Source organism: Podarcis raffonei, chromosome 2, assembly GCF_027172205.1.
Source record: "Podarcis raffonei isolate rPodRaf1 chromosome 2, rPodRaf1.pri, whole genome shotgun sequence".
Lineage (NCBI taxonomy): Eukaryota > Metazoa > Chordata > Lepidosauria > Squamata > Lacertidae > Podarcis > Podarcis raffonei.
Window position 1 is genome coordinate 114,587,858 of NC_070603.1, and position 26,725 is coordinate 114,614,582.

The 26,725-nt window shown below is 47.2% G+C and overlaps 2 protein-coding genes across 2 annotated transcripts; both read left to right on the plus strand.

Annotated features, from left to right (window-relative positions):
• The first annotated feature begins 235 nt into the window (after window positions 1–235).
• LOC128409055 (zinc finger protein RFP-like) lies at window positions 236–10,589 on the plus strand. The gene is made up of 7 exons (XM_053379253.1): window positions 236–976; window positions 1,481–1,576; window positions 2,109–2,339; window positions 4,829–4,851; window positions 5,732–5,853; window positions 7,629–7,661; window positions 9,179–10,589. The coding sequence occupies exons 1-7, from the start codon at window positions 572–574 to the stop codon at window positions 9,736–9,738; spliced, it is 1,470 nt and encodes a 489-aa protein (XP_053235228.1). The 5' UTR covers window positions 236–571; the 3' UTR covers window positions 9,739–10,589.
• Window positions 10,590–17,414: 6,825 nt separating this feature from the next.
• On the plus strand, window positions 17,415–26,674 carry LOC128409060 (zinc finger protein RFP-like). The gene is made up of 7 exons (XM_053379261.1): window positions 17,415–18,022; window positions 18,531–18,626; window positions 19,690–19,920; window positions 20,748–20,770; window positions 21,895–22,016; window positions 22,372–22,404; window positions 24,306–26,674. The coding sequence occupies exons 1-7, from the start codon at window positions 17,585–17,587 to the stop codon at window positions 24,812–24,814; spliced, it is 1,452 nt and encodes a 483-aa protein (XP_053235236.1). The 5' UTR covers window positions 17,415–17,584; the 3' UTR covers window positions 24,815–26,674.
• The last annotated feature ends 51 nt before the right edge of the window (window positions 26,675–26,725 follow it).

The following is a 26,725-nucleotide window of genomic DNA, read 5'->3' on the forward strand; positions in this document are numbered from 1 at the left end:
GCCGTTTGCAGAGATCGTTCCAGAGGTTATTGCACATTATCAGACGCCGGCGATTTTGTCAAAAGGACTCACTAAAAATTGGCACTGGGATGGAGGGCTGGGCTGTTTCTTCTCTGTATGACTTGCATAGCTGTCAACCTTTCCCCTTTTCTTGCGAGGAATCCTATTCGGAATAAGGCAATTTCCCTTTAAAAAAGGGAAATGTTGACAGCTATGATGACTTGGTTACTAACTCGAAAGATGAGTGTGAATGGAGGAAGGCGGGGGAGGGGGGCGGCAATTCATTCATTAGCTCCAAAGTAGTCTGAGGCTGACTCGCTGATAGTAAACAAAACAACAACAAATTCCAACAGCTCTCGCAGGGAGGATGAGCATTCCACGTAAAATAAACAAATAAACAAATATTTCCACCATATCAAAGCGGCTTGGAACTCCAGCCAACTCCAAGGCAGCAGGGATCCTGAGTAATCGCATCTGAAATTCCTGGAAAGGAAAACGCCCATTTGCAGACACAAAAAAGAGAAAACGAAACCAGCTCTCTCTCACTCACTCTCTTCCTGACGACTTCGCCATGGCTGCTTCTGGGGGTCCCGTGAAGGATCTCTTCGAGGAAGCCACTTGCTCCATCTGCCTGGAGTATTTCAGGGATCCAGTGATCATCCCAGAGTGCGGGCACAACTTCTGTCGATCCTGCCTGATCCAGTATTGGGGGAAATCCGAGGCAAAGGCTTCCTGCCCTGAGTGCAGAAAAACAGTTCAGCAAAAGAACATCATCCCCAATCGGTCGCTGGCAAATGTTGCAGAAAAAGCCAAGATGCGGGCAGAAGCAAAGGAAAGAGTCTGCGAGAAGCACCAGGAGCCCCTGAAGCTCTTCTGCAAGGAGGAGAAAAGCCCCATCTGTGTGGTGTGTAATGTATCCAAGGAGCACCAAAGCCACAAGATGGTTCCTCTAGAGGAGGCTTTCCAGGAGTACAAGGTGGGAAAACGCAGTGGGTCTTTCTTGGGGGTGGAAGAGCTGCAGACAAGAGGGGCTTGCAAAAATAAAAATGTTGTAATGTATTCTCTCCACTTGCAGCCGAAAAGGAATTTTCCAGCAAGAGATCTTGTACAGCCCCATACAACTAAACTTCTGAAGCTTTATACAATAAGCATTTATTTTTCTTTTTGAGAGATTAAAGTGCACCGCCTGAATTCAGGCTGCAGTAACTCCCCTGGGACAAAAGATTACATCATCTAGGATTAATTTAATAAAAAGGAGGGGGGAGATGTTGGAGGTGTGTTCAGTGTGGGGGGCAAATAGCAACCCCCCCCCCATGTTTCTCAGCTCTTGATATAGGGCAATCCCATTTCTGCCTCGTCTGGGATGAAAAAGGGAAACTTCTGCAAAATACCCTAGAATGTGGGACAAGGACCAAACATACGATTCAGCTTGCCTGTTAATGTGTAACGCAGCCCAACTTGGACTTTGTTTTCTTTTCAGGATCAGATCAGCACCTGCCTAGACAATTTGAGGAAGGAGAGAGAAAAAATTCTAGTACTTAAAGCAAACACAGAAAAGGAAAGCCAAGACCTGCTTGTAAGCATCATTGTTACTTGAAGGTGAAAAAGTGCTATACAGCCATATCTCGGGTTGCGAACATGATCCATGTGGGAGGCACGTTCGCAACTCGCAGGACTGTGTCTGTGCAGACGCGTAATGTAATTTTGTGTTTCTGCGCATGCATGAGCGCCAGAACGTGGAAGTAACCCATTCCGGTATTTCCGGGTTCAGCGCAGTCTGCAACCCAAAATGCGCAACTTGCAGTGTTCGCAAGCCAAGGTATGACTGTAGTCTAGAATCCATATCTGGGGGGAAATGAAAATGGAATACAGAAAGAGGTTTATTCTTGAACAGCCTTATTTCCCACAGAACATGAAAGACCATTTAAAGGAGGGGGTGGGCTTGTGTTTATGAAGCTCTTTCCCTGCTGAATATTGGCGTAATCTCTCTAAAATGTCAGGCGTTCCCTTCCAGGGGAATTTGGATAACTGGCCTCTTCATCCTGCAAGAGCAGACTAGATGCCTGATTTTGGCCCACTGTTCTCTTCTTTTAATCTCCTTGCTGCAGAAACAAACAGATGCAGAGAGGGAAAAGATGGTGGCTGAGTTCAGGCGACTGCGCCAGTTTCTGGAAGAACAAGAGAAACGTATTCTGGCCCAGATGGCAGAAGTGGAGAAGGAGATTGCAGCCCAAAGGGAGGAGCACCTGGCCAGACTCTCCAGGGAACTCTCCTCTTTTGAACACACCATCCGGGAGATGGAGGAGAAGCTTCAGGAACCAGCGAGTGAACTCCTGCAGGTCAGGCCTCATCCTGATGCCAGAGGGTGGAGTGTGATGCTTCAAACTACAAGCAGGAGGATAACATGTCTTAGTCCCCACCCCCCAAAAAGCTGCTGCAAGGAAAAGAATTGGTACATGAAGGGTGAAAGGCCTGGGGTCACAAAAGGGGACCTGCTAGATCAAACCACAGGTCCCTTCACTCTAGTATCGTGTTCTCACACTGGCCAACCAGAGGTCTCTGGGAAGCTTTAAAAACCAGTAGCTCTCTGCCCCCCTCTCTTTCCCAGTCAGTGCTGGTCAGCTGCTTAGTATTGATAACTGGGGTCATCCGGAGGTTTGGAGCATGTTGTCAGCAATATGCTGGTGACTCTCCTTTACATCTGCAGGTGAGGCAGCGGAAGTGCTGGACCGTTGTCTTGTCTCTCTAGCAGACTGGATGAGAGTCAACAAATTCAAAGGCAATCCAGATAAGACTGAGGCACTCTTAGTGGGTGGTTCCCTAGACCGGATGGGTGGGAGATGGCCTGCTCTTGATGGGGTTACGTTTCCTCTGAAGGAGTAGGTACATAGCTTGAGGGTTGTAGATGGGGCTGTGCCTGAATACAGTTTGGATTATTTGGTTGCTCTTGTTTTTGTAATAATAATACCTTTAAAGCCCTATGCAGCCTAGGACCCTCGTACCTACGGGACCGCCTCTCCTGGTATGCCCCACAGAGGAACTTACAGTCTTCAAACAAAAACATCTTGGAGGTCCCGGGCCTCAGGGAGGTTAGGCTGGCCTCAACTAGAGCCAGGGCTTTTTTGGCTGTGGCTCCAATCTGGTGGAACGCTCAGTCACAAGAGACTAGGGCCCTGCGGGACTTGACATCTTTCCGCAGGGCCTGCAAGACAGAGCTGTTCCACTAGGCCTTTGGCCAAGGTACAGTCTGACCCCCACCTTTGGTAATCCTCACAGAACTCTAGCCCAATGGTTGCCATTAATCTGATTTGAATTGATTTTATAATGAAATGATTTTAGAATGTTGTATCATTTTACTGTTGTTAGCTGCTCTGAGCCCGGCTTCGGCTGGGGAGGGTGGGATATAAATAAAATTGTAATAATAATAATAATAATAATAATAATAATAATAATAATAATAATAATAATTTATTTATACCCCGCCCATCTGGCTGGGTTTCCCCAGCCACTCTGGGCGGCTTCCAACAGAATATTAAAATACAATAGTCTTATTAAATATTAAAAGCTTCCCTAAACAGGAAATGTCTTCTAAAAGTCTGGTAGTTGTTTTTCTCTTTGACATCTGGTGGGAGGGTGTTCCACAGGGCGGGTGCCACTACCGAGAAGGCCCTCTACTTAGTTCCTGTAACTTGGCTTCTCGCAGCGAGGGAACTGCTAGAAGGCCCTCAGCACTAAACCTCAGTGTCTGGGCAGAACGATGGGGGTGGAGACGCTCCTTCAGGTATACTGGACCGAGGCCGTTTAGTGCTTTAAAGGTCAGCACCAACACTTTGAATTATGCTGGGAAACGTACTGGGAGCCAATGTAGGTCTTTCAAGACAGGTGTTATGTGGTCTCAGCAGCCGCTCCCAGTCAAAGGTCTAGCTGCCGCATTCTGGATTAGTTGTAGTTTCTGGATCACCTTCATAGAGCACATTGCAGTAGTCTAAGCAGGAGATAACCAGAACATGCACCACTCTGGCGAGACAGTCCGCGGGCAGGTAGGGTCTCAGCCTGCGTACCAGATGGAGCTGGTAGACAGCTGCCCTGGATACAGAATTGACCTGCGCCTCCATGGACAGCTGTGAGTCCAGAATGACTCCCAGGCTGCGCACCTGGTCCTTCAGGGGCACAGTTACCCCATTCAGGACCAGGGAGTCCCCCACAGCCGCCCGCCTCCTGTCCCCCCAAAACAGTACTTCTGTCTTGACAGGATTCAACCTCAATCTGTTGGCCACTATCCATCCTCCAACCGCCTCCAGACACTCACACAGGACCTTCACTGCCTTCACTGGTTCTGATTTGAAAGAGAGATAGAGCTGGGTATCATCTGCATACTGATGAACACCCAGCCCAAACCCCCTGATGAACTCTCCCAGCGGCTAGATGTAGATGTTGAAAAGCATGGGGGAGAGGACGGAACCCTGAGGCACCCCACAAGTGAGAGCCCAGGGGTCTGAACACTCATCCCCCACCACCACTTTCTGAACAGGGCCCAGGAGGAAGGAGCAGAACCACTGTATGACATTGCCCCCAGCTCCCAGCCCCTCTTATTATGAATTTTATGTTTTTCTATAGTGATTTTATCTTGTCAGCCGCCCAGAGGCCTGCGGTTAAATGGTGGTATACAAAATTGATAATAATAACAACAAACTGATCACAGTGCTCTGTGCAAAACTGACTCCACTGAAATCTTTCTATCTTTCTTTCTTTCTTTCTTTCCTTCCTTCCTTCCTTCCTTCCTTCCTTCCTTCCTTCCTTCCTTCCTTCTTTCTTTCCCTTGCTCCAGGATATTGGAAGCTTCTTGCAAAGGTAAGTGATGAAAAACCCCTGCCTTATTATAATGCTAGGTACATTCTTTAACAGGTGAGAAACTCACAGTCTACTCCCTCCTTCCAGAAATAGTTTAGGACACCATCGTCCATTTCACAAAATGACAGAAAAAAATAGGGACACGTTTTCGTAGTCATTTGTAGCTATTGGTCCCATCTACAATCACAGACAGGAAGCTGTTCCCATTGCATGTTTCTGAAGGCTCTTCTCTGTGATGGATTCATTTACTCTGCAATTGATACAAAAAGGGGAGACACCCCAAAGGGGCTTGTAAATATCTTCACTATAACTTTCCCTTAAATATCCAGTGTATTCCAAGCTCCTGCAGTTTCTTCCCCAGACATAAGAACATGAGATAGGGCCCTGCTGGATCAGGCCAGTGGTCCATCTAGTCCAGCATCCTGTTTTCACAGTGCCTAACCAGATGCCAGTGCGAAACCCGCGATCAGGCTCCGAGCCCCAGAGGCCACTCCCCTCCTGTGGTTTCAGCAGAGGCCCCACTGCCATCGTGAATAGTAGCCGCTGAGAGCCTTGTCTCCCAGACTTATTCAAAGATTCATGAATTTTGAAAATCTTCCATGTTTAGAAAATGCTGCTTTAATTTATTTTCTTTTAAAAAAATAATTTGCATATATCAGCTTCTTTACCTTCAATCTCATATTCATATATTAGCTTAAACATGTTTTGGAAGCAGCTGTGTGTTGGTTTTCCTTCAGCTTGTTAGGATCTCTCTAGATCCACACGTCATCTAGATGCTCCCAAATCATCATGCCTTTATCATCAGGATGAGACACCTGTCTTGTCAGAAAGCTACTTACATTGGACGGCTGGTGGCTTGACTTTGTTCTTCTTTTCCCAGGTCTCAGGCAAAGCAGAAATTTAAGAATCCCCCTGAAGCTTTTCCTCTTGCCCTGAAGTGGAGGATCTGCGACTTTTGTGATATGACTCCTTTCCTGGAAGCTGTCATGAAGAAATTCAGAGGTAGTAAAGAAGGGCTGAAATATTTTATACTGGATGTTCATGACAGGCTCCAGGTCATACGGAATATTAGCCGTGCCAGGAAAATGGAAGTTTTATTTATTCTCTTTCAATATCTAGAGGCCATACTTACATATGCAGAAGTCACAACTTATGCTACTTTTACTTTTATTTATGCAATTACAGCTTTATGCGGATCGCTAAAAAATAGATAAAGAGCGAGGTAGGAAATTATCGTTTACTGGGCTCTGCCTCTGCCTTGCTTATTGGGCTCCGAGAGGCTTGACTGAGATCTTGTGGGAACGTCCCAGATCTCAGTTGGAATGTAACCCTCACATAAGTTGTGAGTCATCTGTAAAACGTTGTGTTTTACTGCTTCCCATCTCTCAGCCAGGCTTTAGGTGCTTTCACGCATCTCACCCATTTCCCAGGTAGCCTCACCTACAGCTTTTTGGGCATCTCCTCTGTCCCTTTGGCCCTGAGATTGATGTAAGGGGGGCAGAAGGAGGGAATGAGGGGGGCTGTTAAAGAGCCAGCCAGGAGCAGAGGGGACTGGAATTGAGGCCTCCTGTCCTGATATCTGGTGTCATGAACACATCTGCCCCAAGTAGAGAAGCACAGCATGTGTTAAGCAGCCAGCAGCAGGAACTCTTGCATTTCTCTCAGACAGCTGGGAGCAGTCGCATGTCTACCACCCCTTCCTCTGACAGTGAAAGAAATGCAGATAAGACTTATGTAGAGAAGCCAGCTCACTCAAGAAGCACAGGCTGGCTCAGAATGAAGGAGGGGGAGCATTTCTTCACCGGAAGAGGAGGCAATTACCGTATTTTTCGCCCTATAGGACGCACTTTTCCCCCTAAAAAATGAAGGGGAAATGTGTGTGCGTCCTATGGGGCGAATGCAGGCTTTCGCTGAAGCCTGGAGAGCGAGAGGGGTCGGTGTGCACCGACTCCTCTCGCTCTCCAGGCTTCAGGAAGCTATCCGCAAGCCTTGGGAGCCCGGCGGGAGTTCCCGCCGGGCTCCCAAGGCTTGCGGACAGCAGACTGCAGCCCGAAACCCGGGGAGTGCAGCGGGGCGCACCCTGGGCTTTGGGCAGCTCTCCGCAAGCCTGGGGAGACCGGTGGGAGTTCCCGCCAGGCTCCCAAGGCTTGCGGATAGCAGCCAGTTCTGGGGGCTGGTGTCGGGGGAAGCTCGGGCTTCCCCCGCCCCAGCCCTGCACCTGGGGGGGAGATAAAAAAAAATTCTTTATTCCCCCCAAACTAGGTGCGCCCTATGTGCCGGTGCGCCCTATAGGGTAAAAAATATGGTAATCCTATGAGCCCAAGGAGTAGACATATGTGAAAGATATTAGAAAGGAAACAAAACCAGAAAAGTAAGGGTTATAGGTTCAGGATATTCTGCAGAAGCAGGAAGAACTCCTCAGAAGGGTCAACTGAATCATATGGTACGGAAGCTCCGATAGGGCGTCCGAGACTGATTGTAAATCTTCCAGCTAATTACGACTTGTGTGCTGTGTTATCAAGATGTCAGCCTGGGCTCCTGACATCTCCTGAAGGTTGTTGCTGATGGGAAGATCTTCTGGAGGTGCTGTTCCTCTTCTAAGGTCTGAGCAGGCCTGAATCTTGACAATGCCCCTGCCCTGGCTTACGCAGGGATAGTCAGCATGGCAGATATCGGATAATTTTAAATTACAATCTCATGAGTTTGTATTGTCATTACTAGATTAGTAATCAAGACAGTAGCATGATGCTAAAACTCTGTTCCCTTTTCTCTTCCAGACACTATGGAATATGGACTTGAGCTGCGAAAAGGTAAATTTCAGGTTTTTAAAGGAGGCACAATTTCAGGAGTGATGGAATCTGCTTCTCAAAAGACCAGGCTACTGTGGATTTCCCATCTGTCACCCCCCAGTCCCCATTTCCACTTTCCAGGTCTTCTATGCAGGTTTTTGTCACTTTCAGAAAGTGATAAATTGTACCTAGGGTGTTATACACAACAGGCAAGTCCACAGTTTGGCATCAGAGAGAGGCAGCCAGGACCACCGACATGCTGTCAGCTGGCAGAGCCCAAACTCCACTCCCTCTGTCTCCTCCTCTGTCATACACTCAAACGTCAGTTTTTATTATTGACAGACTCCTAATCTATCTATCTATCTGGGATGCGGGTGGCGCTGTGGGTTAAACTACAGAGCCTAGGACTTGCTGATCAGAAGGTCAGCGGTTCGAATCCCCGCGATGGTGTGAGCTCCCGTTGCTCGGTCCTAGCTCCTGCCAACCTAGCAGTTCGAAAGCACAACAGTGCAAGTAGATAAATAGGTACCGCTCCGGCGGGAAGGTAAACGGCGTTTCCGTGCACTGCTCTGGTTCGTCAGAAGTGGCTTAGTCATGCTGGCCACGACCCGGAAGCTGTACGCTGGCTCCCTCGGCCAGTAAAGCGAGATGAGCGCTGCAACCCCAGAGTTGGCCACGACTGGACCTAATGGTCAGGGGTCCCTTTACCTTTACCTAATAACATTGTCTTTAGCTAGGACTTTTTCCCTGCTTGTGTGGTGGGGGGGACATGCCTCCAGTCACCTTCTAGCTATTTCTTTGTTATTTAGCCAGAAATCTCTGTAACAACAATAACCTGGCAACTTTTCTAAGCCTCTTTTTATGTATGTGAGGAACAGAGATGAGAAAGATGATTCATATCAATCTGGTCTGGGGAGCCAGGATGGGGTCTCTCCATTGAAGGTTACTTGTGGGAATGACACTTCCTAGGTGTTACTGGGTTTGGCTTCAATTTGTTGCTGTTTTGTCATGTCTGACTCTTCGTGACCCCATGGACCAGAGCAAACCAGGCACTCCTGTCTTCCACTGCCTCCCGCAGCTTGGTCAAACTCGTGTTCATAGCTTCGAGAACACTGTCCAACCGTCTCATCCTCTGCCTTCCCCTTCTCCTTGTGCCCTCCATCTTTCCCAACATCAGGGTCTTTTCCAGGGAGTCTTCTCTTCTCATGAGGTGGCCAAAGTACTGGAGCCTCAGCTTCAGGATCTGTCCTTCCAGTGAGCACTCAGGGCTGATTTCCTTCGGAATGGAGAGGTTTGATCTTCTTGCAGTCCATGGGACTCTATGTAGATAATGTGTGTTAAGTACTTTGAAGACTTGAAAGAACTGCAAATGTTTCAAGAAACCTTACTAAGAACTTGGTGAACATCCCTGTCTCGAATGCAGAGCCATGGAGTCCCTGTTCATTTCAGAGGGGATGCTATTTCTGTCATGTGCCTAAAGAAAATTCGGCTTCCCAGTTGATGTCGTTTCTCTTCTCTTTCCTCATCTGTCTTCATAGAAAACATAACTTTGGATCCAGACACAGCACATCCCTGTCTCATCCTGTCTGCGGATCGAAAGAGTGTGAGAAAGGGAGAAGTGCGTCAAGACCTGCCGGACAAACCTGAGAGATTTGACACACAAACCTATGTGCTGGGATGTGAGGGTTTCACATCAGGCAGACATTTCTGGGAGGTCACTGTGGGAAGAGAGAGGGGATGGTGGGTGGGGGTGGCCAGAAAGTCTGTGAAGAGGAAGGGTGTTTTCTCTTCTGATCCTATGGAAGGGATCTGGGTTTTTGGGAAGTGGGGCATTTTGTTCAAGTTATTCTCCCCCCAAGTTGAGCTGCCCCTCAAGAGGATCCGAGTGGCCCTGAACTATGAAGGGGGACGGGTGTCCTTTTACGATGCTGATACAGCAGCCCTTCTCCGCGCATTTCCAGCAGCCTCCTTCTCAGGAGAGACCCTCCAGCCCTTCTTTTATGTGTCCGCCAAAGGCCACTTAGCACTCTCTGAGGGTAGAGACAGACAACGTTCCAGGTTCGCTGCTGAATATGCTTCTCTGTGCCACCTGTCCTAAATCAGCAGAGTGATGCGCAACATCAAAGCGCTTCAGGAGCTCTGACCCAGACAACGAAGGCAGTAACTCACAGATTCAGTTAATTACAGACAGAAGTATTTTACCATCGGGTCATAAAAGCTTAATGGTTCCTGTTATAAGAATTTTAAAGTCACATATAAAAAAATTAAATGTTCATATGTATAAACCACATGTCTGAAACCCCACAGATTAGGTCCTGAACAAATTGACCTCAAATATTTCTCTCTCTTTCCTCACAAATCCTGTCCTCACAAATCCACATTCAAGATATGAACAGGGTGTGAGCCTGTGACCTGTGAGCTAGATTCAGGAATTAAGTAGTTATAATAAGAAAAGAGTGGCCAAAACCCAGATAATGCAATCAGGTAACTTGCCAGACAAGAGATAAACAACGCACTCAGATTTCTGTTGTAGACCGCCTTTTCTGTGATGTAGGTATGATGTATCTGGGGGGTGGTCTTGGGCTACACCCCTTCTGTGATGTATGTATGATGTTTCTGGGGGTGGTCTTGGACTCCAGGGTGGGCAATTTAAAATGTCTATATAAGGGTGGGCACACCTTTGCTCTGGGTCCTCCTCCTCTCTCCTGCGTATGTGGGGAGCACCCTGTAGCAACAGTTAATAAAGATCAGGCTTACTAGCTGCTTTGCTTCTCAATATTCTGTGGTTGGTCTCTGTTATTTTCTCCTACCTATAGAGAACCTACAAAAGGACTCTATAAGGACTCTTGGGTACACCATAAGGGAAAAGGAGCAGTTTTTTTTACTTATATCAGTTCCCATTTACAGAGTTCATCTGCCGAAGCATTGCTTCTTAGAGTTTTCTGGGCTTTGCTTTTTGCAACCCACAATGCCCCGCTCTTCCCTCTCTCGTATCCTGTCTGCTTGCCAGATAAATGCAGACTAAACACAGTTTTCATACAGCTGCTGTAAGAACAGAAGCAGCTCCTCTCACAGATGTGGCCTTGACTAAAGAAAAACTTCCAGCCTTCTGGAAGCTTCTTGCAGTATCCTTGCAAAATCTTCTGGAATCTTCAAGAACTTTCAGTTAGTTCTGGAAAGAATGAAAGCTCTCCTTCGCCCCAACCACTCATCACCACACACTCCTCAAGGGCTGTCCCCCCCCTCCCCAGAAGTAGAACAGTGTTTGCAGGACAGTGATTGACCAGACTTCCTGCCAGTCATGATGCCAAGTCTATCTTCTCAGGCCAGGTTGATAAACAGCACTGATTGGTTGGCTCTCCTGCCAGTCCTGAAACCTGCCTGTTGTCTCTCCCACATGCTTTCCCTTGAGAATCAGCTGCTTCAGGGGGAAATAAGCAGACTAATACTTAAAACAGCAACGACCCTGCTCTTATTCCGGTTCTTTCTCCAGCCTCCCAAAAGAGAGTCGAGTCTGACTTGCAGCTTTATAAAGATGAGATCATAACCTTAATGGCCTTACATTGCTCATTTGGTAAAGCATGAGGCTCTTAATATTAGGGTTGTGTGTTGGAGCCCCACATTGGGCAAAAGATTTCTGCATTGCAGGGGGTTGGACTAGGTGACCCTTGTTGTTGTTGTTCAGTCGTGTCCGACTCTTCGTGACCCCCTGGACCAGAGCACGCCAGGCACTCCTGTCCTCCACTGCCTCCCGCAGTTTGGTCAAACTCATGCTGGTAGCTTCGAGAACACTGTCCAACCATCTGGTCCTCTGTCGTCCCCTTCTCCTTGTGCCCTCCATCTTTCCCAACATCAGGGTCTTTTCCAGGGAGTCTTCTATGCTCAGGAGGTGGCCAAAGTATTGGAGCCTCAGCTTCACGATCTGTCCTTCCAGTGAGCACTCAGGGCTGATTTCCTTCAGAATAGATAGGTTTGATCTTCTTGCAGTCCATGGGATTCTCAAGAGTCTCCTCCAGCACCAGAATTCAAAAGCATCCATTCTTCGGCGATCAGCCTTCTTTATGGTCCAGCTCTCACTTCCATACATCACTACTGGGAAAACCATGGCTTTAACTATATGGACCTTTGTCGGCAAGATGATTCTGAAAGGACATCAGTTAAAACCACCCTCAGCCTCAATCCTGTTCTCAGTTTCCCTTTACCTCCCCCAAGATGACCTCCACTGGCCATGAACAACCAAAACCCCTTGCCTTCATCTTATGTGGCAATTGCAACAAAATATCTCTATCCAAAGAGGGCCAAAATTTGCACGTCTCTATTATGCAATCACAGCGTTGTGTGCTTTGTCGAAACACAGATAGATAGATGATAGATAGATAGATAGATAGATAGATAGATATAGATAGATAGAGATAGATAGATGATAGACAGATAGATAGATAGATAGATAGATGATAGATAGAGAGAGAGAGATAGATGATAGACAGATAGATAGATAGATAGATAGATAGATAGATAGATAGATAGATGATAGATAGATAGAGAGAGATAGATGATAGATAGATGATAGATAGATAGATAGATAGATAGATATAGATAGATATAGATAGATAGATAATAGATGATAGATAGATAGATAGATGATAGATAGATAGATAGATGATAGATAGATAGATAGATAGATAGATAGATACATAGATAGATGATAGATTGATAAATGATAGATAGATAGATAGATAGATAGATATAGATGATAGATAGATAGATAGATAGATGATAGATAGATAGGATAGATAGATAGATAGATAGATAGATAGATAGATAGATAGATAGATATAGATAGATGATAGATAGATAGATAGAGATAGATAGATAGATAGATAGATAGATAGACATAGATATAGATAGATATAGATAGATAGATGATAGATGATAGATGATAGATAGATAGATGATAGATAGATAGATGATAGATAGATAGATAGATGATAGATAGATGATAGATAGATGATAGATAGATGATAGATAGATATAGATAGATAGATAGATGATAGATAGATAGATGATAGATAGATAGATAGATAGATAGATAGATGATAGATAGATAGATAGATGATAGATGATAGATAGATGACAGATAGATAGATGACAGATAGATAGATGACAGATAGATAGATAGATAGATAGATAGATGATAGATAGATGATAGATAGATATAGATAGATAGATGATAGATATAGATAGATGATAGATAGATGATAGATAGATAGATGATAGATATATAGATAGGGTGGGAGGGAACTGTCAGACGGGACCGTGTGTCATCTCACAAGAGCACCCAGAGCCCAGAAAGCAAGATGTGAGGCTTACAATTTTGGTGCCCTATATCCTGTTGTGCAAAGGGTTTCTAAGCCCCTCTGCCTTGCTTACGGACCTCCAAGAAAGGTTTCTCAAGGAGTCTCCCTGACTTGACTTGCTAATCCCCAGAACGTAAGAGCCTCTGACAGAAGTTCCAAGGACAGAACAGAGACAATTTGGGGAATTTCAGGGGGTGGTAGTGGGACGCGGGTGGCGCTGTGGGTTAAACCACAGAGCCTAGGACTTGCCGATGAGAAGGTCGGCGGTTCGAATCCCCGCGACAAGGTGTGCTCCCGTTGCTCGGTCCCTGCTCCTGCCAACCTAGCAGTTCGAAAGCATGTCGAAGTGCAAGTAGATAAGTAGGTACCTCTCCAGCAGGAAGGTAAACGGTTCGCTAGAAGCGGCTTAGTCATGCTGGCCACATGACCCGGAAGCTGTCTGCAGACAAACGCTGGCTCCTCGGCCTACAGAGCGAGATGAGCGCCGCAACCCCAGAGTCGGTCACAATTGGACCTAATGGTCAGGGGTCCCTTTACCTTTACCTAGGGGGTGGTAGTAAATTCCCACTTATACAATTATTTTCTCTAAGCTGACTTGTTGTGAACAATCGGATACATCTATATGTTTTTTTACAGACCCCCTCTTATTCTTTTGTATAACATGCACGAAAAATCTCCCTATCCATTTTCTCAGCATCTGCACCATGTTGCAAAGCCCTCTTCAGAGATGTGCTCCCAAGCCCTCATTGTGAAGTTCTTTTATGTTGCAGCTCATGTTCAGGTATTCCTGTGTCAACAGTGAAGCTCTGAAAGTGGATTTAAATCCAGTTTGGGTTCTGCCATGACTCCTGCTTTCTCGTCTTTCCCCTCAAAGATGTCTGCCATGGGTGTAGACAGAGGAGGGCAGGGAGGGCAGCTGGCCCCTTAAATCAAATAAATAAATAAATAAATAAATAAATAAATAAATAAATAAATAACACTTTACTAACTGACCAACTGTGTCACAGATTACTCAGTTCTGCCCTCACCACAAAAGCCCCCCCCCCCAAAATCCCTGGCTGTGTTTCAGTTTTTGGAAAACCAGACCTGTAGTGACTTGGGTGCTAGGCTTTATGTATAGGCTAAGTAGGCTGAAGCCTAGGGCATCTAAATCTAGGGGGCCTCGCCAGCCTGCCCACTCCCCAGCGCCGCAGACAGTCTTCCCTCTCCCAAAATTGCAAACCCAAGACTTCCTGTGAGGGCATTTCTCCCCCATTTCAATGACATTTTGCTTGGAAAGGAAAGGCGGACTTGGACATCGTCTTCCGCCATAATTCTCTAAGGGAGAGGTCACATACTCAACTTGGATACCACCCTCCCCCATAATCCTTGGGATATACAGTCAAGTACACAGCATTTATAGGGGGACAATTAACATCCACTGATGGGTTTCCTGAGGCAGGTGTTCCCACAGCCCATCCTCAGGAAGGCCAGAAGGCAAGGATATGCATTGATAGTTTTATTGTTCTTTAGGTGGCGGGTACTTAAGATGTAGGAGGGACGCGGGTGGCGCTGTGGTTAAAACCTCAGTGCCTAGGACTTGCTGATCGTAAGGTCGGCGATTCGAATCCCTGCGTCGTTCGGTCCCAGCTCCTGCCCACCTAGCAGTTCAAAAGCACCTCTAAGTGCAAGTAGATAAATAGGTACCGCTTTATAGCGGGAAGGTAAACGACGTTTCCGTGTGAGGCGCTGGTGCTGGCTCACCAGATGCAGCTTCGTCACACTGGCCACGTGACCCGGAAGTGTCTGCGGACAGCGCTGGCTCCTGGCCTCTAGAGTGAGATGAGCGCGCAACCCTAGAGTCGGACATGACTGGCCCATACGGGCAGGGGTACCTTTACCTTTACCTTTACTTAAGATGTACTTAAGGTGGCGGGTACTTAAAAAAGCAGAGACATCACCTTAGGAGACACCAGGTTCTAGGTCTGGGCAGGCCTGAACCTTGACATTGCCCCTGCCCTGGCATATGCAAGGATGCTCATCATGGCGGCTTTCAGTTATTTTCAAGTGCAACTCCCATAACCTCCAGCTGGCATGGCCAGTGGTTAGGGATGATGGGATTTGTAGTCCACAACATCTAGAATGCAGCACTCTGGCTACAATCGCATGAGCACATATTGTTGTTACCAGGTTTGTTATCTGAATGATAAAAAGGTAAAGGTACCCCTGCCCGTTCGGGCCAGTCTTGACAGACTCTAGGGTTGTGCGCTCATCTCACTCTAGAGGCCGGGAGCCAGCGCTGTCCGCAGACACCTCCGGGTCACGTGGCCAGCGTGACAAGCTGCATCTGGTGAGCCAGCGCAGCACACGGAACGCCGTTTACCTTCCCGCTAGTAAGCGGTCCCTATTTATCTACTTGCACCCGGGGGTGCTTTCGAACTGCTAGGTTGGCAGGCGCTGGGACCGAGCGACAGGAGCGCACCCCACCGCAGGGATTCGAACCGCCGACCTTTCGATCGGCAAGTCCTAGGCGCTGAGGCTTTTACCCACAGCGCCACCCGCGTCTGAATGATGGTGTGATGCTAAATCTCTCTTCCCTTTTTTCTCTCCAGACGCTGTGGAATCTGGACTAAAGCTGCAAAAAGGTAAATGTCAGGGTCTAATGGAGGCACAGTTTTAGGAGAAACATAGAATCATAGACTTGTAGAAGTTGTAAGGGAGAGTGAGGGTCATCAAACAACCCTGTGCAACGCAAGAATCTTTCACCCAACGTGGCGCATGAACCCACAACTCTGAAATTAAGAGTCTTGTGGTCTAGAGAAAGACAAGTCATATAGTTGATCTGATGCAGGGAGCCAGGATGGACTCTTGCATTTAAGGTTACTGGTGGGAGTGACACTTCCTAGATCTTACATCAAACTATCTGTAATAAAAGAAAGCAATTTATAGCAACAGTACAATAGATATCATTATAAAAGATGCAACATCTATTTTCTGCATCACTTCTAAAGGAACCTCAAGCAATAAACTGGTATCATTCCAACAATAAAAGCTCACTGCAAATTGATTTTGCGTTACCCAACAGTGTGTCCATTTGAAAACAGATGTAAGGGGGGGAGTTACACCACGACTGCAGACTCCAATTCATTTTTCACTCACCTGCGACATGTGCAGGGAAGAAAAGGCATGGATAAACTAATCAAAGGTGGTTCGGTTCAAGTGTCACTGTTTTTGATGTATATAAACTACAGTACCTGGAAAGTTGCAGGTGTTAAGTTGTGGGCGAACATATCAGACGACACAGCGATTCTTCCAAAGCAGCTCTTTATTTGTAAGCTGGAACAGAACTGACTGAGGAGCTCAGTCAGCCTGATTATATAGAGCTCCAGAACAATGTAACTGTAGCAACTTTCTAAAACTATCCAATCACTGAACGTCACTTTCGATCCTTCATTTGCATACAAACTATCCAATCACTGAACGTCACTTTCGATCCTTCATTTGCATAACTATCTACAGTATCCCCCTGCTGGCCCAGGGTGAGAACTTCAGTACGTAACAGCAGGATTGTTGTTGTTGTTGTTTAGTCGTTTAGTCGTGTCCGACTCTTCGTGACCACATGGGCCAGAGAACGCCAGGCACCTCTGTCCTCCACTGCCTATATTTAAAGTATGTTATCCTGCTGTTTCAGATTAAGCCGAAAGCCGAAACAGCAGGGTAACATACTTTAAATATATAACAGGAACTTGGGTGGTAGCTGCAAAGAGGGTATTTTCTCTGCTGTGGCCTGCTGCCAGTTTTTCCTGACCTTTCAAGGCAAAATATTGAGCTGTGAATCAGAGGAGTCCCTAGTTTGACTCCTGCTTCTCTGCATGAACTTGAGTGGCAGGCGAGGTGGCCACATTTTCATTGGCTTTCTGTTAGGTCAGTCAGGAGAGGAAGCCCGCCTCTTGTCCCTCCCCCAGGCAGCTTTCCCAAAAGAGGAACTTGTTTGGTTCATGTTCTCTCTGACTAAAGTGATATTTCACTGACAAAGGGCTGCATTCATTGAGAAAATGGGGCTAATTGAAAGCATCTTCTGCTAATAGGTGCCCTGCGGTGTGATTGGCAAATATCTGGATACCATTAGCTGAGCTGTTTGCAAAGGCCGTTTGCAGAGTTCGTTCCAGAGGTTATTATTGCACATTATCAGATGCTGGCGATTTTGTCAAAACGACTCGCTGAAAACTGGCACCGGGATGGAGGGCTGGGCTGTTTCTCCTCTGTATGTGGGGGCTGCTAACTAGAAAGAAGATATCAATGGAGCAAGACGGGGGGGGGGGGCGAGGCGGAAATTCATTCATTAGCTTGCAAAGTAGCCTGAGGCTGACATGCAGATAGTAAACAACAACAACAAACTTCACCACCTCTCGGAGGGAAATGGTTCCTTAAAACGAGCAGCCACCATGGATGAGCATTTAATTATGTATATATGGAGCTCCACCCAACTCCAAGGCAGCAGAGACCCTGAGTAATCGCATCTCAATTTCCTGGAAAGGGAACACGCCCATTACAGACGCAAAAGAGAGAAAACGAAACCAGTTCCCTCTTCCTGGCGAGGCAGCAGCCATGGCTGCTTCTGGTGGTCCCGTCCGGGATCTCAGCGAGGAAGCCACTTGCTCCATTTGCCTGGATTATTTCACGGATCCAGTGATCATCCCGGAGTGCGGGCACAACTTCTGCCGATCCTGCCTGATCCAGTATTGGGGGAAATCCCAGGGAGAGGCTTCCTGCCCTCAGTGCAGGAGAACAGTGGAGCAAGGCAGCATCAGGAGAAACCTGCAGCTGGCAAATTTTGTAGAAATAGCCAAGAAATTCAGCCATCTGGGGGGGGGGGGAGAGGGAAAGGAGGGAGAAGGAAAAGGAAGGGTCTGCGAGAAGCACCAGGAGCCCCTGAAGCTGTTCTGCAAGGAGGATGAAAGCCCCATCTGTGTGGTGTGCGACAGATCCAAGGAGCACAAAAGCCACGAGGTGATTCCTCTGGAGGAGGCGTCCCAGGAGTACAAGGTGGGAAAACGCAGTGGGTCTTTCTTGGGGGTGGAAGAGCTGCAGACAAGAGGGGTTTGCAATAATGATGATGATGATGTAATGTATTCTCTCTACTTGCCACCCAAAAGGAATCCTCCAGCAAGAGATCTTGTGCAGCCTGATAAAACTAAACTTCTGAAACTTTATACGATAAATATTTCTTTTTCTTTTTGAGGGAGTAAAGTGCCCCCAGTGACCCCTGAATGCAGGCTGCAGTAACTCCCTTGGGAGGAAAGATTACAACATCTAGGATTAATTTATTAAAAAGGAGGGGGGTTGTTGGAGGTGTGTTGAGTGTGGGGGACAAATAGCAAAACCCCCATGTTTCTCAGCTCTGATATAGGGCAGGTCCATTTCTGCCTCCTCTGGGATGAAAAAGGGGAGCCTCTGCAAAAGACCCAGGGATGTGGGGCAGGGAGCAAACACAGGATTCAGCCTGCCTTTTAATGTGTAATGCAGCCCAATTTGGATTTTGTTTTCTTTTCAGGATCAGATCAGCAGCTGCCTAGACAATGTGAGGAAGGAGAGAGAGAAAATTCTCGTATTTAAAGCAAACACAGAAAAGGAAAGCCAAGACCTGCTTGTAAGCACTGTTGTTACTACTTTAAGATGAAAAATGCTATAGTCTAGAACAGTGGTTCCCAAACTTTTTTCAGGTGGTGCGCCATCCCATTGGCCCTGGCGAGGTGACAGCGGCGGCCGCTCGGCGACCTCCTCGCCCGTCTCCTCGTGAGGGAAACGCGGCATCGGCGTCAGGGCGCCTCCGGCGGAGCAAGGCTGCTGGCCTTCGCCTTCCCCTCCGCCTTCCTCCTTTTCGCCACGCCGCCTGCGCCTCCGCTGCCTCCCGCTCTAATCGGGCCCTCCCAGGTGTCGGGCTCCGAGGGCCCCACTCCACCACGCCCATCTGCAGCACGGGCCCCGCCGCCGCGCTCCCGCCAGCCGCCCTGGCCGCTTCACCCGCCTCCTCCTCGGGCTCGAAGCCCGGGTTGTCCCGGCTCCAGGCCTGCCTCGAGCAAGACGAGAGCGGCAGCGGCGACGAGCAAGACGAAGGAGGAGGTGAAGGAGAAGAAGCGCCGACGCCACCGCTGCTGCCCGGTGGGTCCCTCAGCCGTCCCAGTTCCAGATGCTCCAGGCCGCCGGGAGGGCAAAGTCCCGCCATGGCCCCCTGACCCTGGACGAAGGCCGCCGCCGCCTCAGAAATTTTCTCTCAGGCCGGCCGAGTAACGGCGCGGGAAGGGAGCGCCTTCGCTTTCTCCATCGCCCGCAGCGCACCGCCTCGCAGGGGGAAGCGGGCAAGCCGGGCTGGCGGCTACACAGGCCACATGACGAGATCTGGCGGGCCGGATTCGGCCTGCAGACCTTGTGTTTGACACCCGTGGTCTAGAATCAATATCTGGGGGGGGGGGAGGAATATGGAATACAGAAAGTGGTTTATTTTTGAACAGCCATATCTCCCACAGACATGGAAGACCATTTAAAGGAGGGGGTTGGAAGCTCTTTCCCTGCTGAATATAGGCGTAATCTCTCTAAAAGTTCAGAAGTGGCCTTCAAAAGGAATTGGGACAACTGGCCTCTTCATCCTGCAAGAGCAGACTAGATGCCTGATATTGGCCCACTGTTCTCTTCTTTCAACCTCTTTGCTGCAGAAACAAACAGGTGCAGAGAGGGAAAAGATGGTGGCTGAGTTCAGGCGACTGCACCAGTTTCTGGAAGAACAAGAGAAGCTTCTTCTGGCCCAGATGGCAGAAGTGGAGAAGGAGATTGCAGCCAAAAGGGAGGAACACCTGGCCAGACTCTCCAGGGAACTCTCCTCTCTTGACAGCCTCATCCAGGAGATGGAGGAGAAGCTTCAGGAACCAGCGAGTGAACTCCTGCAGGTGAGGCCTCATCCTGATGCGAGAGGGTGGAGTGTGCTGCTTCAGACTACAGGCAGGAGGATAACATATCTTAGCCCCCACCCAATCCCCCGCAAAGAAGCTGCTGTAAAAAAACACAATTGGTACATGAAGGGTGAAAGGCCTGGGGTCACAAAAGGGGTGTTGCTTGATCAAGCCACAGGCTTCTTCACTTTAGCATCGTGTTCTTGCATTGGCCAACCAGAGGTGGCTGGAAGCCTAAAGAACCAGCAGCACTCTGCCCCCCTCTGTTTCCCTGCAAGGGGAACTCAGCTGCTTAGTATTGATAACTGATTGGAGTCATGCAGAGGTTTGGAGCCCATTGTCAGCAATATGCTGGTGACTCTCCTTTACACCTTCAGGTGAGGCAGTGGAAGTGCTGGACCGTTGTCTTGTCTCCATAACGGACTGGATGAGAGCCAACAAACTGCAGCTCAATCCAGATAAGACTGAGGAGCTATTGGTGGAAGGACCCCAAACTGGATGGGTGGGAGATGGGCTGCTTTTGATAGGGTTACGCTTCCTCTGATGGATTGGGTACATAGCTTGGTGGTAGTACATGGGGTTTGGATTATTTGGTTGCTCTTGTTTTTATTTTTATTATGAATTATATATTTTTATACTGTGATTTTATCTCGTGAACCACCCAGAGACGTGCGGGTACAGGGTTGTATACAAAATTGATAAAAACAACAACAGTAGAACTGACTCCACTGACATCCTCCCTCCCTCCCTTCCTTCCTTCCTTCCTTCCTTCCTTTCTTTCTTTCTTTCTTTCTTTCTTTCTTTCTTTCTTTCTTTCCATCCAGGATATCGGAAGCTTCTTGCAGAGGTAAGTGATGGGAGACCCCCGCCTTATTCTGATGCTATGAATTTTCCTGATTAACAGGTGAGAAACTCACTCTCCACTTCCTCCTTCCAGAGATAATGTAGGACTCCATCGTCCATTTCACAAAATGGCAGACAAAAATAGGGACACATTTTTGTGGTGGCTATTGGTCCCATCTAAACTCACAGTCAGGAAGCCATTCCCATTGCATATAACTGAAGGCTCTTCTCTGTGATCTGTGATGGATTCATTTACTCTGCAATTGGTACAAAAAGGGGGGACATCCCAAAGGGGCTTGTAAATATCTTCACTATAACTTACCTTTAAATATCCAGCGTATTTCAGGCTCCTGCAGGTTCTTCCTCAGACATAAGAATGTGAGAAAGGGCCCTGCTGGATCAGGCCAGTGGCCCATCTAGTCCACCATCCTGTTTTCACAATGATTAACCAGATGCCAGTGGGAAACCCATGGCGAGCAGGATCTGAGCCCCAGAGGACACTCCCCTCCTGTGGTTCAGAGGCACCACTGCCTTTGACGCAGCTGTCGCAAATAGCAGCCGCTGAGAGTCTTGTCCTCCAGACAACTTAAGACTTTCTAATATTTTATGGATATTACTTTCAAATATTTTTTATATTTTCCCTATTTTTAAAGTATAGTTACTGTGCTATATTTTATAATGTTAATTGCAAAAACCATTCTAAAGGATCCTGAATTTCCTTATTTTTCAGAAATGCACATACCAGATCAATATGTTTTGCTCATTAATCACTTGAAATGCTTCACTAAAACTGGTGTAGTCCTAAAATCTCCACGTAAGGACCCAGTGTTGCTCACTTTCCTAAAAAAAATAATTTGAAGGTAAAGAAGCTGATATATGTGGTCTCAAATTCCTATATTTCCTTCAGCATATTTTGGAAGCGGGTGTGTGTTGGTTTTTCTTCAACTTCTTAGATGCTTTCTACATCCACACATCATCTAGATGCTCCTTTTTGCCATAGGAAAATCCTGCTCCCAAGTCTTCATGATATATCCATCATGCCTTTATCATCAGGATGAGACCCCTGCCTTGTCAGAAAGCTCCTTGCATTGGAAGGATGTTGTCTTGACTTTGCTCTCCTCCTCCCAGGTCTCAGGAGAAGGAGAACTTAGAGGATCCTCCTGTGGCTTTTCCTCCTGCCCTGAAGTGGAGGATCTGGGACTTCTGTGATATTAATCCCTTCCTGGAGGGAGTCATGCAGCAGTGCAGAGGTTAGTAAAGAAGGGCTGAAAGTATTTTATACTGGCTGTTTAGAAGTGTTCATGACAGGCTCCAGATCATACGGAATATTAGCCATGCAAGGAAAATGGTTTTTTTGTTTATATTTTTTCAATATCTAGAAGTCACACTTTAATATGTAGATGATTCACAACTGATTTTACTTATGCAATTGAAAGAGGACGATAAACCCTTCTTGCTGGTCTCTGGAATCACTCCAGCTGGTGTGGCCAGTGGTTAGGGATGATGGGACTTGTAGTCCACAACACCTGGCTACAATCTCATGAGCTCATATTGTTCTTTCTTTGATGGTGTGATGCTAAATCTCTGTTCCCTTTTCTCTTCCAGACACTGTGGAATATGGACTTCAGCTTCAAAAAGGTACATTTAATAATAATAATAATAATAATAATAATAATAATAATAATAATAATAAATATTATTATTTATACCCTGCCCATCTGGCTGGGTTTCCCCAGCCATTTTCCAAGGCAAAATTCGGGAGAGATGGGATCTGCTTCTCAAAAGACCAGGCCACTGCAGCTCTTCCGCCATGCCTTATTTCCCCTTATTTCCCAGAGGCATATGATGAGTGAGAGCAGCCTGCTGGGCTAGAGGGGCTCTTGGCCTGATCCTGCAGACTCTTAGGAAGCCCCCAGCCCAGGATGGCTGGCTTTTCTGTGCCCAATCTCCATAAGACACAGGGGTGGTGTGAAGCCAAAGGGGGGGAAATATCCCTTTGAGCCATACAGGGTCCCCACCCCTTTTATGTAAGAGTGGGAAATGCATGAACACAAATAGCTCAGAAAATGGCTGCAACAACCTTTGGGGGCTAGAAGGTGAATGGGTTCTGATGTCTGTGGAGGGAGCTGGGGGCTCCCTGAGTGTGAACTCCAGGGGTCCGGCTTCCCAGCAAGATTGGGGGTCTTCCCTCAGCTTTTCTGTTGGAGGGGAGACATGACGTCACTGCTTAAACTAGAGAAACTTGAGTAAACTTAAAAGAGCAGGACAGAATTGCACCACAGACCAGGGAAAAAAGCCCAATGGGAAGACAGAAGTCCAGTCTGGCCTGATCCTGGACACCACAAAAAGGGATTCATAAGAGCTGGAAAAGGTGCAGCAGATGGCAGCATAAAGGAAACTCCTACTTATCTTTAAAATTATATTCTGGGATTCTTTTAGAAAACAGCAGTAAGTAAAATACATAAAGGCTAATCAATACAACAATAAATTAGTAAAACCCTTTACATTTTACAATTTTTTTTTAACTAATAGCAGCACTCGCAACATCCAATATCCCACTTAATTTCCAAAGGCCACTGTACAAATGTGTGTCTTTAAAAAGAAAGCGCTTGACTAACTTTCCATAACGTGGTGAGAGGACTGCGGAGCAGATCTTCTTCCTAATGTCCACCAGCCTGACTAATTTCTAAATGGGCTTCTCATTATGCTTCCACTGCCCACCTTTTCCATAAATGTGAGGAACATTGAAGAAAAAGATGAATCATATAGCCAATCAGGTCTGGGGAACCAGGATGGGGTCTTTGCATTGAAGGTGATAATTTTTTTTGTGGTTTTGTGTGTGTGTGTGACCCTTTATCTTAGGATTGCAACAATAAATGCATTAACGATTAACACAATTCATAGGAAAAGAAAGCCATTCATGTCAACGATGTAATAGAACTATAAATTTTCTGCATCGCTCAAACCAAACTGCAAGGTATAATCAAATTTGTTCTTGGCTGATTGCTCATAGTTTGCCTGGGAAAAACAAACCATAGGCCCAAACACCTCCCAGGGACTCCTGCATCACACTGCAGAACATGGAGCGGAGAGTAGTAAGGTGGTGGACTCTCCTTCCTTGGAGGTTTATAAGCAGAGGTTGGGGGGGGGCTGTCATGAATATTTTAATTGGGATTCCTGTATTGCAGTGGGTTACACTAGAGGACCCTTCTGCCATGAACTGTGGGGGTGGGGTGGCCTTAGACAAGCCACTGTCTCTCAGCCTCAGTCCTCCCATCTGAAAAATGGGCATAGTTAAGATTGACTTAACTTACAGGGAAGTTGCAAGGGTTCTATGTAGAGAATGTGTGTTAAGTACTTGAAAGAACTGCAAATATTTCAAGAGTCATTAAGAACTTGATACACATCCCTGTCTCGAATGCAGAGTCATGGAGTCCCTGTTCATTTCAGAGGGGATGCTATTTCTGTCATGTGCCTAAAGAAAAGTCAGCTTCCCCGTTGACGTCGTTTCTCTTCTCTTTCCTCATCTGCCCCAACAGAAAACGTAACTTTGGATCCAGACACAGCACATCCCCTCCTCATCCTGTCTGAGGATCGAAAGAGTGTGAGAGAGGGAGGAGTGCGTCAAGACCTGCCAGACAACCCTAAGAGATTTGACACATGTTGCTGTGTTCTGGGGTGTGAGGGTTTCACATCAGGCAGACATTTCTGGGAGGTCATTGTGGGAAGAGAGGAGACATGGGGGGTGGGGGTTGCCAGAAAGTCTGTGAAGAGGAAGGGCGTTTTGTATTTTAATACTACGGAAGGGATCTGGGGTTTGGGGAAGTCGGATGGTGAGATCAAGTTCTGCTCCCCCCGTAAGGCCCCTGTTCCAAGTGAGGAGCCCGAGAGGATCCGAGTGACCCTGAACTGTGAAGGGGGACGGATGTCCTTTTACGATGCTAATACAGCAGCCCTTCTCCATGCAGATACAGCAGCCCCCTTCTCAGGAGAGACCCTCCAGCCCTACTTTTTCGTGAGCAAGAAAGGGAACCTGAGACTCTCTTGAGTGAAGGTGCAGACAGACAAGTGTATATTCATTGTCATCATGGCACATTCAGTATCCTCTTCAGGACTGAGCTGACAGGCACTTAAGGAGAAACCATATTTGCTGAACGGTGATTGGCCATCCCTTGTGTCAATCATGATGCAACTCTCCCTTCTTGAGCCAACTTTGTAAATGACACTGATTGACTGGGTCCCCTGTCAGTCTCCAAACTTGCCGGTTTTCTCTCCGTTGGGAATCGAGTACTTCTTTCGGTGCAGGAGTTGGAAAAGGGGGTAAGAAGCAAGAAAATGATTTAGGAAACAGCAGCAACCCCACACACATTCCTGTTTCAATGTAGTTCTTTCTCCAACCTCCAATTCTGACTTAAGATTTCTAGAGATAATACCATCATCTTTGCTAAATAAAATCAGAATTATGCACTGGCATCACTTAAAACCTTCCTCAGCCTCAATCCTGCTCTCAGATTCCCTTTTCCTCCCCCAAGATCTCCACTGGCCAGGGAGATGGAAGTTCAAAAATCCCTTTTTTTGCTACTCCTCAGGGAAGCTTATGTGGCAATTCAGCAAAATCTCCATATCCAAAGAGACCTGTTTGCTAGTTGGGTGCAGTCGGTCCAAAACTCAGCACAACTTAACTTGCATGATCACAGCCTGAAGCCCTTTGTCAAAACACAAATTAGTAAATAGAGGGTGAGTCCAGTGGCGTAGTGTGGGGGGTGCAGGGGGGGCCGGCCGCACCGGGCGCAACATCTGGGGGTTAGGGTTAGGGGGCGCAAATCCACGGGTTAGGGGGCGCAAATTACTTGCCTTGCCCCGGGTGCTGACAACCCACGCTACGCCACTGGGTGAGTCCGGGAAAAGCTCTTGGAAGGGACTGTGTGAGATCTCACAAGAGACTCCAGAGCCCAGAAAGCAATGGGGGGGGCATTGGCAGTGGGGGGAAGAGTTTCTAAGTCCACCTTGCTTCCCGGCCTCTAGAAAGGTTACATAAAGCTCTGAAGATCTCTGGCTTCGAACAAGTAGGGATGATGAAGAAGAGGGGTTTGGACTTGATATCCTGCCCATCTCTCCCTTTAAGGAGTCTCAAAGCGGCTAACATTCTCCTGTTCCCTTCCTCCCCCACAACAAACACTTGTGTGAGGTGAGTGGGGCTGAGAGACTTCAGAGAAGTGTGACTGGCCCAAGATCACCCAGCAGCTGCATGTGGAGGAGCGGAGACGCGAACCCGGTTCACCAGATTATGAGTCCACCACTCTTAACCACTACACCACGCTAATTGCGTGGGGGGCATTTTTGAGGGTCTTCCTGACTTGTGCAATACTGCCTTTGCATGCTGACTCCAGGAATGTAACCCCCACATAGGTTTCAGGCCTCAATGCAACAAAATCCCCTCTGACAGTGAAGAGCCTCTGTCAGAAGTTCTGAGGAAAGAACAATGACAATCTAGAGGATTTCGCATGGGGGGGGGGAATTCCCATGTACAGTGGTACCTCGGGTTAAGAACTTAATATGTTCTGGAGGTCCATTCTTAACCTGAGGTACCACTTTAGCTAATGGGGCCTCCCACTGCAGTTGCACGATTTCTGTTCTCATCCTGAAGCAAAGTTTTTAACCCGAGGTAATATTTTTGGGTTAGCAGAGTCTGTAACCTGAAGCGTCTGTAACCTGAAGCGTCTGTAACCCGAGGTACCACTGTATACAATTATTTTCTCCAAGGTGCTTTGTAGCGAACAGTCAGATACTTACCTGTATTTTTAGAGATCCCCTCTTCTTATCCTTTTGTGTAATGGTCCTGTAAGAATTTGGGGATATGTTTCATGCGCTAATGTGTTTGATTCTATTAAAGATTGTACTTCTTGTTGCTCCTATGTTGTTTCAGACTCAACAGTATAATATCCATTTCCCATGACAC

Bases quoted from the DNA above. Each gene is read 5' to 3' on its own strand.
- LOC128409060 (XM_053379261.1), top strand. From the start codon at position 17,585: ATGGCTGCTTCTGGTGGTCCCGTCCGGGATCTCAGCGAGGAAGCCACT. The intron at 19,921-20,747 runs GTGAGGCCTCAT...CTTTCCATCCAG, and splicing joins CAGCGAGTGAACTCCTGCAG to GATATCGGAAGCTTCTTGCA. The intron at 22,405-24,305 runs GTACATTTAATA...CTGCCCCAACAG, and splicing joins TGGACTTCAGCTTCAAAAAG to AAAACGTAACTTTGGATCCA.
- LOC128409055 (XM_053379253.1), top strand. From the start codon at position 572: ATGGCTGCTTCTGGGGGTCCCGTGAAGGATCTCTTCGAGGAAGCCACT. The intron at 2,340-4,828 runs GTCAGGCCTCAT...CCCTTGCTCCAG, and splicing joins CAGCGAGTGAACTCCTGCAG to GATATTGGAAGCTTCTTGCA. The intron at 5,854-7,628 runs GTAGTAAAGAAG...TTTCTCTTCCAG, and splicing joins TGTCATGAAGAAATTCAGAG to ACACTATGGAATATGGACTT.